Source organism: Bos taurus, chromosome 14 (genome assembly GCF_002263795.3).
Source record: "Bos taurus isolate L1 Dominette 01449 registration number 42190680 breed Hereford chromosome 14, ARS-UCD2.0, whole genome shotgun sequence".
Classification (NCBI taxonomy): Eukaryota; Metazoa; Chordata; class Mammalia; order Artiodactyla; family Bovidae; genus Bos; species Bos taurus.
Window position 1 is genome coordinate 62,698,117 of NC_037341.1, and position 19,362 is coordinate 62,717,478.

At 46.2% G+C, this 19,362-nt stretch overlaps 1 protein-coding gene across 10 annotated transcripts in view; it reads left to right on the forward strand.

Moving 5' to 3' along the window:
* NCALD (neurocalcin delta) overlaps positions 1-17,175 on the forward strand; it is a 468,660-nt gene extending 451,485 nt beyond the window's left edge. For 7 of the 10 annotated variants that reach the window (XM_025001407.2, XM_025001408.2, XM_059893125.1 and 4 more), the window contains 2 exons: positions 11,818-11,923; positions 14,531-17,172. In XM_025001407.2, coding sequence (XP_024857175.1) covers positions 11,818-11,923; positions 14,531-14,628 — 204 coding nt within the window. In that variant the 3' untranslated portion in view covers positions 14,629-17,172. 10 annotated transcript variants of the gene reach the window in all.
* Positions 17,176-19,362: the final 2,187 nt, after the last annotated feature.

A 19,362-nucleotide genomic window follows, 5' to 3' on the forward strand; every position in this document is an offset into this window, starting at 1 on the left:
GCCAACTTTTTCACTCTCCACTTTCACTTTCATCAAGAGGCTTTTGAGTTCCTCTTCACTTTCTGCCATAAGGGTGGTGTCATCTGCATATCTGAGGTTATTGATATTTCTCCTGGCAATCTTGATTCCAGCTTGTGTTTCTTCCAGTCCAGCGTTTCTCATGATGTACTCTGCATAGAAGTTAAATAAACAGGGTGACAATATACAGTCTTGACGAACTCCTTTTCCTATTTGGAACCAGTCTGTTGTTCCATGTCCAGTTCTAACTGTTGCTTCCTGACCTGCATACAAATTTCTCAAGAGGTAGATCAGGTGTTCTGGTATTCCCATCTCTTTCAGAATTTTCCACTGTTTATTGTGATCCACACAGTCAAAGGCTTTGGCATAGTCAATAAAGCAGAAATAGATGTTTTTCTGGCACTCTCTTGCTTTTTCTATGATCCAGCAGATGTTGGCAATTTGATCTCTGGTTCCTCTGCCTTTTCTAAAACCAGCTTCTATCTTCAAAGCCAGCAGCAATGGATTGAGTTCTTCTTCTGTTGCCATTCCTCTGGGTATCTCATTCTGCTTCTCCCTTCCACTCATAAAGACCCCTGTGAGTACACTAGAACCACCCAGATAATTCAGAATAATCCCCTCCCCACCCCCAGCTCAAGTTCCTTTTATTCTGGAAGATAACGTATCTACAGGTGTCGGGGATTGGAACAAGCACATCTCTGGGGGGCTGTTATTCAGTCTACTGCATATGTCCAAATGCAGTTATGTTCCTTTTTCCAAAAAAGTAATTTTGTGCTATATCAACATCTGGGCAAAAAAGCAAAAGCCATATAAAGATTTATTTTTAGAATCTTACATAAAGATTTTCATGTCTGTGTGTTTTTTTTTAAGTGACAAACTTAGGAACATGATTTAGACCCAATATTTTATTATTCCATCAAAACCATCTCTCATGAGTCTTAAACCAGATCACAGTTCTGAAGTTCCCCCTGTGGCAGCAGATCCTCTCCTCAGGGGGGCGCTGGTGTCAGCTCATCGCTGCAAGAAGGAGAAGCCTTCCGGCCTCACCTATTTCTCTGTCCTTGAGTCCAGCCAGAGGCAGGTCTGAACACCCACACCCAGTCCAGAACAGGCTGTGTTTGAGGAACGGGCCAGGGAGCATGTGAGTTCCATTGCCAGTTAACATGAATGCTCAGATGCTTTCTGGATCTTGAGGGTGAAGGAACTTGAACTTAGGGATTCATTGACAGGATCACAGCCCTCCCTGGGTTCAGGGGAGAATGCAGGAAGAACAGGGAGTGAAACTAATTCTCTTTTGTTCTCAGAAAGTAACTAGGACCCTTGAAGGAACAAATTCAATCCAAATTCAACAAATTCAATCCAAACAAATCCAATAACTACAGGACTGTCATTAGGTAGGAGCACACAAGCTGTGTTGCTTTACTGTTTATCTGAATGAAAATCACAAGCTTAGACAAAAATTGATCACCTGTATCCCAAATAAAGATGAAGGAAGGGAAGAATTGGCATGTGAGAGTCGGTGTCTTGGGCAAGGTGGATCAGTATCATCTTGCCTCTCTCTTTTTTCTTTTTCCATCTCCTTTTCCTTCTTCTCCTCAGATAAGTTATTTAACCTTTCTGTACATTGTTCTCATGATTTGTGAACTGGAACTAATCATAGCACCTGCCTCTAGAGTAATTGTAAAACAGTTATGACAAGTAGAGTACTTTTCTAGATACAACCCAGTGCCTCTCATGGGGTTGTTGTTGCTGTTCAGTCACTCAGTTGTGTCCAACTCTTTGCAACCCCATGGACTGCAGCACACCAGGCTTCCCTGTCACTCACTATCTCCTGGAGTTTGCCTAAGTTCATGTCCATTGAATTGGAGATGCCATCCAACCATCTCATCCTCTGTCGTCCCCTTCTCCTGCCCTCAATCTTTCCCAGCATAGGGTCTTTTCCAATGAGTTAGCTGTTTGCATCAGGTGACCAAAGTATTGGAGCTTCAGCTTCAGCATCAGTCCTTCCAAAGAGTATTCAGGGCTGATTTCCTTAAGGATTGACTGGTTTGATCTCCTTGCTGTCCAGGGACTCTCAATAGTCTTCTCCAGCACCACAGTTCGAAAGCATCAATTCTTCAGTGCTCTGCTTTCTTTATTATCTAGCTCTCACATCCGTAAGTGACTACTGGAAAAACCATAGCCTTGACCATATAGACCTTTGTCGGCAAAGTGATATCTTTGGTTTTTAACACACTGTTTGTCAAAGCTTTCCTGCAAGAAACAATCATCTTCTAATTTCATGCAGTCACCATCCGCAGTGATTTTAGAACTCAAGAAAAGGAAATCTGTCACTGCTTCCACCTTTTCCCCTTCTATTTGCCGTGAAGTGATGGGACTGGATGCCATGATCTTAGTTTTTAATACTGAGTTTTAAGTTGACTTTTTCACTCTCCTCCTTCACCTTCATCAAGGCTCTTTAGTTCCTCTTCTCTTTCTGCCATTAGAGTGGTATCATCCACATATCTGGATACTTCTCCCAGCAATCTTGATTCCAGCTATAACTCATCCAACTCAGCATTTCACAAAATGTGCTGTGCATATAACTTAAATAAACAGGGCAACCATAATAATAATATCTTTCATGGGGTATTACTCAGTAAATGCTGGCTACTGCTATTCTATAGAATTTTCTAGAGCTGGGACAGGATGTTCCCCTGCAAAATAAAGGGAGGTCATTTCCCACTCAAAGGACAAAGTAACAGAGTTTTCCATTAAGTTTTATGTTGTTTACCTCATCATAAAATGTTTGTTCACAAACCCAACATACAAGTTGGGTTTGTATGTTCACAAACCCAACTAAACCTCTGAAGGGTGGAACCCACAGAAGAGATGTGCTTGTATAGATAGCTTTAGGAGTACCCAGGCCGCTTCAGCTGTTGTCTTTCCCACCAAACACCAGCCCAGCTGGGAAGAAACCAAAACTTCTGGGCTGCTCTGATGCTTATGGGATTTAAGTAACAGAAAGAGCTACCTTTCTAGGAGACAGTGTGGTTGGCACCAGGAATTCGCCAAATCTCAGCTGTTGCCCTGAGTTCATGGGTGCACCTCATGCATTCAGACTATTGGGGCACAGATCATCTGGATTTGTTCTCAAGTTCCAACTAGAGGCTTTCCCAGAGGAATATAGAGGCTAACACAATGTTACCCTTAGCAGTTCTCGGGGAACTCACTTTAATGACCGGGTTGGGATAATTTCTAGTTAGCACATTCATTCCTTGGATGGTAATGATTGCTTTACACTATTTGGTGTTCAAATGCGTGTTGTCTTAGAATCAGACTCTCCCTCCTAGTTGTGATTCAAGGTTGATTGGCTCTTTTGATGAAGGCAAGTGAGCTTCATAACACCCTAGTCTACAGCTCCACATCTTTTGAATGAATGGAAATGAAAGGAAGGAAGCGGGCTTATGCTGGCAGTCTAAGAAGAGTGCACTGCTTTGGTTTTTTCACAACATGGGGATTTGGATTTTTTTTTCCTGATACACTCATCAGAGTAAGTTACATGTTTCTATGCAGCAATGAGATGAAGAGGAAGGGAGATTGTGGTGTTGGTCACACAAAGGGTTACTGTCCCCAAACACCAAACAGACTAACAAATTAATCTGACCTAGTCTCAAGAGCACCAACTGTGACCAGTTCAGGCAAACCACATCGTGCATATTTGTGTCACAACAGATCTAAATCAGGGCCAGAAAGATTTGGTTACATTTTTTCTAGAACCACTTCCTGAGTGGTTTTTTTCTCCCAAAGGTCTTTCTAAATTTGTGTCATAGACACCATGTCACTTGTAGTATGTGCCTTGAAGAGCTGAAACACTGTTTTTTTTCTGATTGTGAAAAAAAAAAAAAGGAAGTAGGGGTGGTAGTGAGAGCTTCTAGTCCATCTTGACATGGCCCTTGGGGATTCAGCACCAAACTCTTGCCTAATACTCAATTACAAGTGTGGACCACAGACGTTACACTGAATTCAACTTCAGTTTCTCTCCTGGAGAAAATTCTTTAAAGCATTTGTCCAGGCTAGAGACTTTCTCTAAGAACTAACCTTACTGTTTGTTTATCAGTTATATTTGGCTTATCCCTTTCTTATTAGGGGATTAACCATATCATGACAAGTCACATTATAGTTTAAGAGTTGAAGTTATACATCTGGCAAGACAAATGAATGCCTACTAACCAAAGGCCCCCTCTGGGCTGTGCCGTCCAGGCCTCCTTTGTGGACTCCTCTTCCTTCTCCTGTTCCCTAAACAAGGATATTCCCAAGCAGAGTTCCAGCCTTAGCCCTCTTTTCCTTCTTTTTTTTTCCCCCTTCTGGGACATCTCATCTTCTCAGTGCTTGTGAGTGCTTCTCAGTGCTCAAGCATTGTGTTAAGTATTTTTCATGCTATGTTAGTTTCCTGGGGTTCAGTTCAGTTCAGTCGCTCAGTTGTGTACGACTCTTTGTGACCCCATGAATCGCAGCACGCCAGGCCTCCCTGTCCATCATCAACTCCCAGAGTTCACTCAGACTCACGTCCATCAAGTCAGTCCATCTCATCCTCTGTCGTCCCCTTCTCCTCCTGCCCCCAATCCCTCCCAGCATCAGGGTCTTTTCCAACGAGTCAACTCTTCCCATGAGATGGCCAAAGTACTGGAGCTTCAGCTTTAGCATCATTCCTTCCAAAGAAATCCCAGGGCTGATCTCTTTCAGAATGGACTGGTTGGATCTCCTTGCAGTCCAAGGGACTCTCAAGAGTCTTCTCCAACACCACAGTTCAAAAGCATCAATTCTTCGGCGCTCAGCCTTCTTCACAGTCCAACTCTCACATCCATACATGACCATAGGAAAAACCATAGCCTTGACTAGACGAACCTTTGTTGGCAAAGTAATGTCTCTGCTTTTGAATATGCTGTCTAGGTTGGTCATAACTTTCCTTCCAAGGAGTAAGCGTCTTTTAATTTCATGGCTGCAGTCACCATCTGCAGTGGTTTTGGAGCCCCCCCCAAAAAAGTCTGACACTGTTTCCACTGTTTCCCCATCTATTTCCCATGAAGTGATGGAACTGGATGCCATGGTCTTCATTTTCTGAATGTTGAGCTTTAAGCCAACTTTTTCACTCTCCATTTTCACTTTCATCAAGAGGCTTTTGAGTTCCTCTTCACTTTCTGCCATAAGGGTGGTGTCATCTGCATATCTGAGGTTATTGATATTTCTCCCAGCAATCTTGATTCCAGCTTGTGTTTCTTCCAGTCCAGCGTTTCTCATGATGTACTCTGCATATAAGTTAAATAAGCAGGGTGATAATATACAGCCTTGATGTACTCCTTTTCCTATTTGGAACCAGTCTGTTGTTCCATGTCCAGTTCTAACTGTTGCTTCCTGACCTGCATACAGATTTCTCAAGAGGTAGATCAGGTGGTCTGGTATTCCCATCTCTTTCAGAATTTTCCACAGTTTATTGTGATCCACACAGTCAAAGACTTTGGCATAGTCAATAAAACAGAAATAGATGTTTTTCTGGAACTCTCTTGCTTTTTCCATGATCCAGCAGATGTTGGCAATTTGATCTCTGGTTCCTCTGCCTTTTCTAAAACAAGCCTGAATATCTGGAAGTTCACAGTTCACGTATTGCTGAAGCCTGGCTTGGAGAATTTTGAGCATTACTTTACTAGCATGTGAGATGAGTGCAATTGTGCGGTAGTTTGAGCATTCTTTGGCATTGCCTTTCTTTGGGATTGGAATGAAAACTGATCTTTTCCAGTCCTGTGGCCACTGCTGAGTTTTCCAAATTTGCTGGCATATTGAGTGCAGTGCTTTCACAGCATCATCTTTCAGGATTTGAAATAGCTCAACTGGAATTCCATCACCTCCACTCGCTTTGTTCGTAGTGATACTTTCTAAGGCCCACTTGACTTCACATTCCAGGATGTCTGGCTCTAGGTGAGTGATCACACCATCGTGATTATCTGGGTCATGAAGATCTTTTTTGTACAGTTCTTCTGTGTATTCTTGCCACCTCTTCTTAATATCTTCTGCTTCTGTTAGGTCCATACCATTTCTGTCCTTTATTGAGCCCATCTTTGCATGAAATGTTCCCTTGGTATCTCTAATTTTCTTGAAGAGATCTCTAGTTTTTCCCATTCTGTTGTTTTCCTCTATTTCTTTGTATTGATTGCTGAGGAAGGCTTTCTTATCTCTTCTTGCTATTCTTTGGAACTCTGCATTCAGATGCTTATATCTTTCCTTTTCTCCTTTGCTTTTCGCTTCTCTTCTTTTTACAGCTATGTAATAAATTACCATAAACTGGGCAGTTTCAAACAACAAAACATTTATTCTATCATAGTTCCAGAGGCCAGAAGTCCAACATCAAGGTGTGGGCAAGGTTGGTTCCTTCCAGAGACTCCTGGCCGGTGGGGGTGTGGGGGATCTGCTCCATGCCTCTTTCCTAGCTTCTGGTGGTAGCTGGCGATCCTTGGTGTTTGGGGGTTGTGCATCTCTCATCATCACATGACATTTTCCCTGTGTATCTGTGTATAAATTTCTTCTTCCTATAAGAATACATCATTGGATTGGGGCCCACCCTAATCCAATAGAATCTCATTTTAACTTGATTACATCTACAAAGACCCTATCTCCAGATAAAGTCACATTTACAGGTTTTGAGTGAACATGAGTTTTTGCAGGACACTGGTCCACCTGATACCTGTGTATTATCTCATTTAATCCTCACGATAACCTTCTTAGCCCCATGTTATGGATGAAGAATCAGTGTACTTTCAGGCCTTCGCCTCTACTCTGTCCAGCTGTTAATGGACATCTCTCTCCAGTAAGACATTGCAGTGGTATCTCACAATCAAACATTCCAGAAACAAGCTCAGTATCACCCTCCAACATGTGAAGTCCTAAAGCACAGCAGCTCCAGAATGTCTTTTTAGGGGAGTAAATGGGATCTTTGGAAGGGGTTGTTTGAAGCAGCCTTTGCAGAGCACTTTATATAAGACTGAAACAAATAGTAATTGCCCAGATCTAAAAGTGAGGGGTACCACCATTGACTTGAAACAAGACAGTGGTGGGAGGAATGGGCAAGAATGATAAATTAAGAAAAATATCAAGGAAGCAGATTTGATAGGTCTAGTTGACCACCTGCCTGTGGAGACAGAGAGGTATTAAAGATGCCTTTGAGTTGATTATAGAACAGTGGATGGTAGGGCTATTTACCAAGAAACAGAGTGGTGGCAGGGGGACTGGGTAGTAATGAGTTTCAAGTATTAATGAAATCTTATGAGAAAACTAACATAAGAACGGAGCTGCTTTGCTGGAAAGAAGGGGTGGGGCCCTTATTCTCCCCTAGTCCTCCCTATCTGTGATAGGCAGGGAGCATTTTGGTAAACATTATGGATTCACTGACTTTCTTGTATTCTTCTAGCTCTAAACAAGAAAGTGCTGATACATAGATATTGATACCATTTCAAGAGCATTTACAAGAAAGATCCTCCTGGCCTCTTTCTACCCTCCTTTCCTGCTGTGTGGTGTCCTTCTAAGGAGGGTGCTCTTCTTTACCGATAATCTAGAAACAGCCCTGTGCCACTTAACTTCTTTTGCCCTTGGTGGGTTGTTGTGGGGCTTGGGTGTCCTGTTAGAAAACCCTATGTCCTCTGATGAAAACTCAGCCTGGTTTTCTTCAGAGAGGAGTGAACTTTAGCTCTTGGAATTGTGCCTGCCCTCAGTTAATTCCACAACCTTTATCAGTTCAGACTTGAGTCCTTCCTTTCCAACATTCTCAGAGGTGGTTCATTCAGAGGGAAAAAGAAAAACAAAAATCCTAGGCCCTGCGGAAGCCAGTAAGACCCCCGGCCACAGGTTGTGCTGTCCTGGGTCTGCCTAGGGCCAAGCCAGAACTGGGCCCCTGAGTGTCCCATAGCTTTGTATTTACACACAGACAAGAATAAGGCTCTTCAAGTTTAATTAAAAACAGGATGTCCCTGCTGGGCCTCTCACTGACATTGCTAAAAATAAAGTAGGGAAATAGCCTGGCCTCTTCATGATTTAATCCCATTAAATTGGCGGGGTGGTGGTGGGGGGTGGTGTACAGAAACTGGAGCTAATAAGACACAATTTGTTTCAAAGTGCTGTCTGGGCTTGTGCCTTCTATCTCCCTGCTCTGTGGAGTCCTAGAGCCAATACAGTCAATGCTGACTTGTTGAGACCATGCGAGAACACTAACCCTAACCCTGCTGAGGTTTTGCAGGGATGTCACCCATTCACTCACTCTTAAGACCCTTGGGACTTGTCACCTCGTCTCTTTGCTCCCTGCTCTAGTACACACATGTTCATAGACCTGGTATTCTGAATAATTTATTCATCATTTTCTGTGAGTTGGTGCACATGCAAAAAAAGGGGGGAAAAATCTAGTTTGAATGCAATGAAAGAGCTATTTAGAAATGTGAGGCTCTTAAAGGTGTTCTCTTTTCCTCTTCAGCCCCTTCGTACACTCAGACGTTGTAATTCTTTTTGCTTATGGGTTCTTTTTCGTACTAACGCATCCTCATTTCTTGGCCCCAACCCTACTCCTTTAGACTGACAGCTAAAGACTAAACTATTGAAGACTTTCTGTTGGGTACAAGAACCTTTATTTCAAACACACAGTCATCTGTTGGCTTGGTCCTTCATTCACTTGTTCAACCAGAGTATTAAGAGAATGGTCTCTAGATTATCATATCATTGACTTGCCTTCAGGATCCCAAGAAGGAGAATTTCATGAGCCTCAAGTCTTAGAGACTGAGAGCACCAAGGAGTATTCCAAATCAATGGGTTATCCTTGCTACTATGGGACCTTACTCAGGCCCAAAAAGACCAGGGAAAGGAACAACGCAGCCCCAAAGAAGGTTGATTACACAACATCCTTAAGGCTTCTATTAATACTTACTAGAAGGACTGATGGTGAACCTGAAGCTCCCATACTTTGGCCACCTGAAGCGAAGAGCTGACTCACTGGGAAAGACCCTGATGCTGGGGAAAATTGAGGGCAGGAGGAAAAGGGGGCGAAAGAGGAGGAAATGGTTGGATGGCATCATTGACTCAACGGACAGGAGTTTGAGCAAACTCTGGGAGATAGTGAAGTATAGGGAAGCCTGGCATGCTGCAGTTCATGGGGTCGCAAAGAGCTGGACACGACTGAGTGACTGAATAACAACAAATAGCTAAAACTAATCTTAATAGTTATGCCCCTCCCTCATTACCTCTGTAACTACTGAAATGTTGTAGAGTTCTTACACCTTTAAATGGGTGTACCTGTGATCTGATGAGATACTGACAAATAGATACTATTTTGTTGTTGTTGTTCTAAGATATCTGGGCTTATGAATTCCCAAAATATTTCAGATTGTGTAAGTCTGAAATCCAGGTGAGGTGTGTGTGTGTGTTCATCAGTTTGTGCCACCAATTCCTCTTTGGGTCAAGAGTTTCAGAAAAGCTTCCATGAGGACAGGGGCTAGACCTCAGGACACAGGTGGTATGGAGAGTCTCCTGCTATCTACTTTTGTTACTAAATATTCATGTGGACCTGAAAGCTCAGCATCTCTGTTTTCCCATTTGTTAAAAAAAAGTCTCTATCTCTATGGCCTTTTCTAATTCCCCCAAGGATCCAGGTGTCCCTGCCAGCTTGGCAGGTGGCACTATAACCCCAGCACAGATGGCAGGGTTGTCCCGGGCTGGAGGGGATAGCGGGAGGGGACCAGGAGGAAGACAGAGTGAGGTTTGCCTCTTGCCTGTGGAGCACACTTCAGTGAGCACTTCTTGGGACAGCTGTCTGTGGCCCAGCTCGCTTACCCCCAGGCAGAGCCACGACTCCCAGCTTGCCCTTCCTCCCGGAGTCACTGTGGAGGCAGCTCTTCAGTTCAGCAAGGGCTCTGGGTGGGTTCAAGTCAGACTAGGGGAGCCTGGCCTAAGGGGTCCTTGTGGGGTGGGATCAGCCCAAGAGTCGGCATACTGGCTGAGTCCACTTTTCATTCCTGTTTTAGCAACTGAGATTGTAATATTTATCGCCATCTCTCCAGACTATTTTAGGAACTTGAGGCAGGTTGACCTGAACAAGACTGTAAAGCAGCAAAGCTTAGCCTTTATCTCTTTCTACCATCCTTTTTGTTTCCACATTTCCCCTTTGGAGACTACTTCCCCTCAGCTGCCTTCCTTTTTCTCCTCCCTCTGCATCCCAAGTTCCAGAACTTTCCAGATTTCTACCCCGCCCCCACCCCCAGGAAATTCCACTTTTTCTAAAACTCCTTCCCAGGGCCAAAGTTCCCAAACTGAATCTGAGTAGCAAAACCATGGTCTGGGGATAAAAACAATGACTTTACATTATTCTTCCAAAATACAAATATCTGATAGCTGAGGTCTTCCAGGCCCTGAGCATCTGGGGTTGGGGTGTGGTGTCCACAGGTGGTAGGGGAGATAGTTTCAGTACTGCTCAAAACCTCTTCAGGTTTTCAGGGTTTCAGTCAAAACTCTTTGATCATCAGATTTCAGACATACTCAGTTTATCTCAAGCAGAGATTGTACACTTGTTCAGTTGCTAAGTGAACTCTTATCTGGCTATTCACAACCCCATGAACTGCAGCCCACCAGGCTTCCCTGTCCTTCACTATCTCCTGGAGCTTGCACAAACTCATGTCCATTGAGTCAGTGATGCCATCCAACCATCTCATCCTCTGTTATCCCTTTCTCCTCTTGCCTTCAATCTTTCCCAGCTTCAGGGTCTTTTCCAATGAATCAGCTCTTCTCAACAGGTGGCCAAAGTATTGACTCTTCAGCTTCAGCATTAGATCGTCCATTGAATATTCAGGGTTGGTCTCCTTTAGGATTGACTCTTTTGATCTCCTTGCAGTCCAAGGGACTCTCAAGAGTCTTCTCCAGCACCACAGTTCCAAAGCATCAATTATTCGGGGCTCAGCCTTCTTTCAGATCCAGCCTTCTTTACTTTTATTGTGCACTTATTTCATCCAGCAGTACTCAAGTCGCAGATGGTTCCCATCCTGGGGGATAACTGACAGTGTGCTGATAAGGAATGCAAGACGATTGCCACACACAAGTGGAGAGGGCACTGAGATGGATTGGTAATGTCTGGAGGAGGGCAGGCCCTTATAAACAGTGTTTATCATCCTCCAGTGGAGAAGGAAATGGCAACCCACTCCAGTGTTCTTGCCTGGCGAATCCCATGGACAGAGAAGCCTGGTAGGCTGCAGTCCATGGGGTCGCACAGAGTCGGACACGACTGAAGCGACTTGGCAGCATCATTCTCCAGGGACCCAGGGAGTAGACCCTGACCTGTCTGTCTGGCCCGAGGAATGTTGTCTACAGCCTGAGAGTGGGAACCCCAAAATTAGCAACAGCATCACACGGGATCCCTGTTAGAAAGGTAGAATCTTATGACTCCCATTTCCCAACCCACTCTACTCAATCAGCTTCTCCTTCTCATAAGATTCCCAGGGGGTTCATATGCACAGTACGATTAGAGACATGGAGTAGAGGGTGCGTCTAGCAGATCATCTGGTCAGCTGTCGTTCCTGAAGGTCCTTACCACTGGACATGCTCTGCTGGTCTGGCTGCTCTCACAGCCACTGCACATCTGATTTCCACAACAAGCGAGAAGCAAGAACAGAGCCTGCTCTCTGTGTGAAGGGAAGGCATTCCCTTCCCCCCTGCATTTGGGAGGTTTAATAATAGGGCCATTGGGTGCAAAACCAAACTGTGTTTCCGTCTCCCCACCATGTTGCTTCTTGTCCCCAGGCGATCTATAAGATGGTTTCCTCCGTAATGAAAATGCCTGAAGATGAGTCGACCCCAGAGAAGAGGACAGAAAAGATCTTCCGCCAGATGGACACCAATCGAGATGGTAGGAGGCCACGGCTACTTTGCTTGGTTTTGCTCAGAGTGGGGACTGCTGGAGGGTCTAGATCACCCAGGCACGGAAATGCCACTCAAGGACAATTTATTGGCCACAGGATCTGGCTCAGGGTCCTTTGTGAAAGTGGCTCTTGTTGCATGCTCCCTGCAATGGGAGGACGGAGGAGGACCTGAGTGGTTCGCAGTAGGCTGGATCCTGCAGGCTAGCTAATCAGAAAGTGGGGAGGGGCTTGGTATCCACTCAGACCCTAGAAGCTTCCCTTCCAGCCTGCCCAGGGGGGTTTCCTGCACATGCTCCAAAGTGTAGGGTTTCCCAGAACCAAGTGGGGCCCCTCAGCTTTTGAGGGGTTAGGCCAGCAGATTTCACCCCAAGAGAGCCACCCACAATTCAAACCCAGCAAGGGGGTGCAAAGCAAACTGAAATGAAAGGAAAGATGGATTTCAGACTCAAAAACAGTGGACTTTTAGATGCTGGATTGCCAGATAGAATAAAGAGGTGCAATTAAATTTGATTTTTGGATATATAACAAATGATTTTTTTAGTATAAGTGTGCCCTATGCAATATTTGGAACATACTAAAAAATTATTTTTTATTTGAAATTGAAAACTAACTGGGCATCAAGTATTTTATTTGCCAAATCTGGCAGCCCTGTGTGTGTGTATGTGTGTTAATTGCTTAGCTGTGTCTGACTGATTGCAACCTCATGGATGGTAGCCTGCCAGGCTCCTCTGTCCATGGATTTCTCCAGGCAAGAATACTGGAGTGGGTAGCCATTCCCTTCTCCAGGGGATCTTCCCGACCCAGGGATTGAACTCAGGTCTCCTGCATTGCAGGCAGATTCTTTACCATCTGAACCACCAGGGAAGCCCCTCTGACAACCCTAGTTAGATGTAATACCTGAGTTTAAAGTTTTGACACAGATCCTGGCCCATAAAAAGCCCTGAGTCATCTAGAGCTCTTGCTGTTATTTCCGGCTTGCCTATTCTGCTGGGCATCCCAGCAATTCTTGTCAAATATATGAGCAAAGTTACTCACAAAGCCTTGATGAAGGCTTTGTGTCAGAGCAAGCCTCAGTTTCTATACCTGTGCCCTCTGGGGCACCAGCGGCCTGAGAATCTGGGTTTGCAGGGTACAAGCTCATCTGTTTGTTTGCCTGTTCCTTCACAAAGGTGCCATTACATCCTGTTTCTTTGTGTGCCTTGATTCACAGCGAATAGTTCGTCTTGCAAAGACCAAACAGGATTCTTTTAATAGGATAGTAAAGGCCCTGACATTAAACTGCACATTTTCCTGATGTTCCAGGGGAGCACAGGGGGGCTTGTGTCCTGCCTGTAACCCGGCCTCCTCTTTAGAATAGGGGTGAAGGGTGGGAGAAGATCCAGACAGGAGGGATCAAACCCTCCCTGCCGGAAATGAGAGCTTCTGCTGGGGGACTTGGCCACAGTGGGCTCACAGAGCCCTGACAGGGTCTGCATTACTCAAATGCATCTTGTTGCTAAAAGCCCTGTGTTTTCTTAATGGAAAGCCTTGATTAAGAAATAGATGGGGAGGGGAAGTTAGAGCCATACAGGGAGGGGTTTAAGTCTGCAGGGGATCAGATTCCACCCAACTGAGAGACTTGGTGCTTCTACTCTGGGCTTCTAGATCCAAAGGCTGGAGCCTGGAGCAGAGGCCTCATCTAGAGTCTCCTGCGGTTACATGCCTCCTCTTTGCATCTAACACTTGAAAAGTCTGGGCCCTCAGCAAGTTAGCTCCAAAGCCAATTCGGAAGCACAGCAGGTTACTGGAGGAAGCAAGACTTCTTTGCTGAATGTAGGGTTCACTCCGCCCCCACCCCTCACCCCCAGAAATCGGGGAGAAGCTTTGCCTCTCCACTGACAGCATGAGGAAACTTCTGGAAGGGAACTTAACACATACTCTAGCCTAGCTAGAAAGGAAAAGGACCTGGAATAGGAGTGGAATCTCAACCAGCCTGTCTCCCTCCCGCAGTCCATCGGGGTAGGAGGAAAGACTACAGACTGAGGAGTCCTCTCTCTGTTTTGGATTCCCTCACCCCGGGTGGGAAGGGCAGCCCACCTTGTCCAAAAGAAGTGGCCCTCACCCCACGTGTCTCTTCAGACCCCTCTGCTCACAGGCCAAGCTAGGTACCCAGGTGACCCGAAGGAGCCCCAAGGGGCCCAGGAATACCCCGTGGGATGTGCAGCAGGAACCCAGCTCACTCTCTGAAAGGCGCAAGCGCCATCTCTTCCGTGGACACTGAGTCCCTCCGGTGGCCTTAGCTGGAAGGGCCACGAGGGCAGGGACCACGTGGGGGGCACCCAGCACCCACCCACCCCAACCCTTCCAGAGCCAGGGCCGGGCACACGGTGAGCTCTCAGTAAGCCGCATGCTGGGCTGTGCGATGCCGAACGACCCACTGCCCCCGGAGCGGGGGTGGGGTGCGTCTCAGCTCGGAAAGACAGAAGGTGGGGCTCACGGCTGGTGTTAGACCCCGGGAAAGGGTGTGCTGCCGCAGCCACCCCAGAGATGCATCGAGAAGACCCGGTTCTTCCGGCTGCCGTCCGCCAACACTTACCGGTCCTCTTATTTTTCAGGAAAACTCTCCCTGGAAGAGTTCATCCGAGGGGCCAAGAGCGACCCGTCCATTGTGCGCCTCCTGCAGTGTGACCCCAGCAGCGCCGGCCAGTTCTGAGCCCGGCGCCACCAACTGTAGAGCTGCCTGTGTTCCCTTTGGATTTTTTTTTTTTTTTTTGGCCAAACAATATTGACAGTGATGCTGTTCCCCCTGTGGTCGGATGCGCCTCCTTCCGTGCCGCCTTCAGCTTCTCTGTCGTGGATGCTTCGTGGGAATGTCTAGACCCCCCGCGCTTGTGGAAGCATGGACAGCGCTGTCGTGCACAGACTGTGGTGTTTGTTGTTCTGACGATTTTTCATCATTATTGTTGTTATTATTTTTCCTTTGATTCGGAAGTCTGTGTTCTAAAACTGAAGACTCGGGGAGGCGAGGGAAGGGAAAACAATACAGTCCAGTGATTCTGTTGCAAACTTGAGGGGCCTGTTGGAAAAACAAAACTCGCCACCTGGGTCTGGAGTCACACATGCCCTAGGGGTGGTGGCACCACTTGCTGGATTCCCCAGGGACCAGGAATCCTCTGGGGCCAGACTCTTAAAGGGACCTGGGGGATTCCCCCAGAGGCCCACCCCACCCTCTTCCCAAATAGGCTGTAGTTTCTAAGCTGTGAACATTTCAAGGTAAATTCATAGAGAAGAAGAAAAAGATGGCTCAGCTATTTCTTGCCAGGTTTACACTAGTTGAGCTGAGTTTCTTTGGAAATTAAATGCAAATGGTAACTTATATTCCAAAACCAGACCCATCTTGTTGCCTATTGTGATTAAAAAAAAACAAAAGATTGCTGTATATAAAATATTGGGTATTGCAGACCAAATTGTTTTGCCTTGTTTAAATGAAATGCATGTTTAGTGAGCACTAATACAATCTTATTACAGAAGACTGTTTTCTGTAGCTTATTGTAAAGTAAGCCAGCTGTAATGAATGTCTATGTCTTGTTTTAAAGTCATATCTGTCTTTGCACAAATGCACCCATCAGCAGGTATATTTTATATACTCCAGAAAAGTACAAAGTAACCATGACCAGGGCCCAACCTTAATTTTGAGTGCTTTTCCGGTGGTACTGCCAAGGGAGTAGAAGTGGGGCAGGTTTGAGTGGAATGTGTCAAGTGGAGCACCAGAAGGTTCATAATTATTAGAGCTGTGGGTTTGCCCACCAGCCCAGCAGCTCACTGATGTAGTACTGGATTGGAGGTCTGGTGCTTTTCTGAGCAGATGATGTTCTATAGATTTTCCCACCCTCCTCCACCCCAAATAGCATAAATTCTGGGAGTTTCCTGATGCTTTAATCCACATGTATAGTTAGGAAGCTATAGCTGGAACGTTGACTTTTCCATGCCCCCAGTGACCCTTAAGAGAGTCAGAGGTTAGGCAGTCATCTGGTTCATCTTGAAGAAGGCATAAGCAACTGTGTCTCATTTCCAAGGCCCACTATAAAGAATCCAAAAAATATTTTCCATCATTGTGTTCTCTGAAAGCAAATTTCTATTTCCAGAAGTGACGACACAAATTTGAGTTGCTGTTTGGTCTGATGACCTTCGTATTGAAAGGTAAGAGTCAAAGTCGCTGGTCATAGGTAAGTCATATTTTCACAAGCAGTAGGCAAGGGGAAGCCCAAACACTCAAGGATGTAGATGAGGAGATCTTGCCCCAAGAGAAGGCAGACAGGTTCCCTGGGCTGCAGCCAAGCTACTTCCTACAGACCATGAACCACACAAAGATAAACTTATAAGGGAAACGATGCTGAGCCTATTCTAACCTCCAGATTCCTGGGTATTACTCAATTCCATTTAAACTGATAGTAAAAATCTGCATTTATGTGGTTGACCAAAATGAATGAACTTTGCAAGGTGAAATTTTGAGACCTGGACTCACCACCTGTAACATAATCCTCTTGCTCCGAGTGTCAGCTTTTTTTTAATAGTGATTTTACACCTTGAGACTTTTGGAGTTCCTCCATTGGCCAAGTGGTAAAATCTGGTTTTGAAAACTAGGGAATTAACCTAGTGGCGTGCACAATGGCATGGGGACCCAGCGCCTCTACAGGTGATGTTCCTGAGCTGCATCCCACTTTCTCCTGCTCTGGATTGAAGACCTAATTCCTCCTTTAGTTTTCCTTAATGGTAGAGTTGCTTAATGTCAGGGAAAGCCCATTAGGACTCCATCCTCAGTCATGACATCTTACTGAGCCAGACTCACTCTGCTCGTTAGAGCCTAGAGCTGGGGTAAGAAGCAGGGGAGCGCATCTCCAGCTGTTAAAACAACAGAGCAGACACAGGGCTGATCGATGCTGACATGCCCGGGATGGCCGCAAAGTAGTCCTTGTCCTGGCCTGCCACTGACCCTGACTGTGTTTTCTTGAGGGTTGTTTTTCTCATTCTTCTCCTCTCCAGGCAGGCCTTTGTATGTCTGATCCAGTGCACTGTGTGGCCAAGGGGCTCAGCAGCACCCAAAGGCTGAATGCCTAAACGCTTATGTCACTCCTGAGCTGGGCTGTTCATTGTCACTGCTGTGTTGAGGGACCTCTGGAAATGGAGTCTGTTTTGTCTGAAAGCAGCTCAGCCTGTGATGTTCAAGGGACTGGAATAAAGTGGCTTACGACTTGAAGGATGATACAGACTGGTCGACTATTCATACCCTTGTTTAGGGGGGGAAAGGGATGCTGAGGGTGCAGTCCGATCCCATTGATACACCCCGGGGGCACTTTCCACATATATATCTATATATATATCGATATATTTATGAATCCTTTCCTATGGAGTGGGTCCTGCATCAGTTGACTTTGGGTCGCTCTAGCTTGGCAGTCAAGCATGTTGACTGTTTAATATGATTGTCTGGGACCTGGGCTTTCTGTGCCTAAACTGCTCCAGCTAAATCTGTGCCTGAGTGAGGGCCCAGACGCTGTGTTGGCCTCCTTCTAGGTATGGTTTCGGCCCTGGAGGCACAAGGAAGCAGGGTTTGTGAAAGAGGGATGAGAGGGTCTGTGGGCCTAAAGCATTGTCCAAGAGCATCCTAGGTCTACGTGTGGGCGTCTTTACTTCCCTCCACTCATGGCCTTCACTTTCTTCTTACCTCTTCTCCTTCCTCACAACTGACTGGAGCTGTAAACTCTAGTCTCAACATTAGGTGCAATGGAAGGAGAAACGGAGGCACCTTCCTCTTCAGTGGGAAATTAGCATCCTCCCCCCACCCCCAAACCCCCAGACCTCTCAGTCTGGAGAAGAGTTGATAGAAAAGATGACATGATACACAGCCCACAGCCTCAAAGCCAATTCCGATCAAGGTGTTTGTTATTGCTGTCACTGGCTCTGCCTCCAGCACAGGGGTCATGAATGTAGGAAAAAGAGGCTGAAAGTCAGCTGTAGTAGGCGTCTCATAGGCCAACCAGACTTCATGCTGGAGTGAGTTGGCCTGGAGGGGAGTCCTTTTGTACCGCAGTTTCTCTTTATGGTTCAACAGTGGTCCTGATGCCTATGAGAACTGCATGAGCATGAGGAACACCATGTCATTCATGGCAATGATGGTAAGCAGGTGGCTGGGACCCTCCAACCTGATCAGGAGGCTTCACTCGCACACCTGTTGGAGGTTAACTGGTTAATTTCCAGCAAATTTTCAAGCCTGAAACTCCTATCTTCAGGGTACTGTCCCAACACCCCAACCCAACCCTGGACTCCCTGACAGTCTAGTTCAGGTGTGGGGAGGGGGTCACCGGCCAGGTAAGAAGGAGTCCGTGTGTTCTCAGTCAAGGTAAGGGGAAATCACGACTGCTTTCTTTAGGAAAAATGGAGCTGCTTCAACAAGCCTCTCATCTTTGTCAGGCGTATGCTTGCATTCTCCTGAAATATTCTGGTTTTTCAGGTGGCTGAAGAAACAAGAGAAAGAATACTGTATTTGCCAAGGCATCAGAGTATCAGTCAAATCCACCTACAATAGAAAGATTATTGTACAGTGAAAAGATGTCCACGCCAAGAGCCAATGATATATTTTATATCTAACCAATGGTATATGCAGTTCAGATTTCTCTACACTTGAATGATGGCTGTGTGTCCAGGACTTAGGTCCTGGGCACTTGCTGCCCTGGCTGCTAAGATGCCATTGATCCTCAGACACAGGGGTGCAGACACTTGAGTGGGCAACCTTCCCAAAGCGAGGTTAGAGTTTGGTGACCTCTCATCACGTTGTGAAAGTCTAAGGGTAAGAGGGGCTTGTATGCCCTGGGACTGGGGTGACTGCGAGCCCTGCCTCTCTGAAAGTGAACTGCTATCCTGGCACTGATGTTGCCAGGCTGTCATCACTTGGCACATCATGGCCTCTGAGGATGGACTGCATCTAACCTGCCTCTCCGTCCCCAGCACCAGGCACAATGCCCAGCCCATGGTAACTGAGCTGAGTTGGTATAGAGATGAAGATGGAGGCAAGAGCCAGTCCTGGACCCCGGGGCCTTGATAGTTGGTCATCTTCACCCACCCAGAGTCCCAGTACAGGGAGGTGGGGGGTGGGGTGACACATGTGGGGAGCCATGTTCACAGCAGGACCAGAGCTGCCATGAGTCCAGGAAGAACTGCCTCAGGAGAGGAAGCGAGACTAGTGAATGCCAGGCAGGACCTCCTCGGGCAGGGGTGGGGGTGGGGGGAGCATATTCAGACCTCCTACTGATACTGGGGAACACAGATCATGGCAAACGGGCCTTTGGCCCATTTCTGATCCATGATGTCTTCAGAAGCCTCCTCAACAAGCACTTCTCCCAGCCTCCTCTTTAACGCCCACTGGTCCAGGTGTGGAGGCTGCCAAGGATGC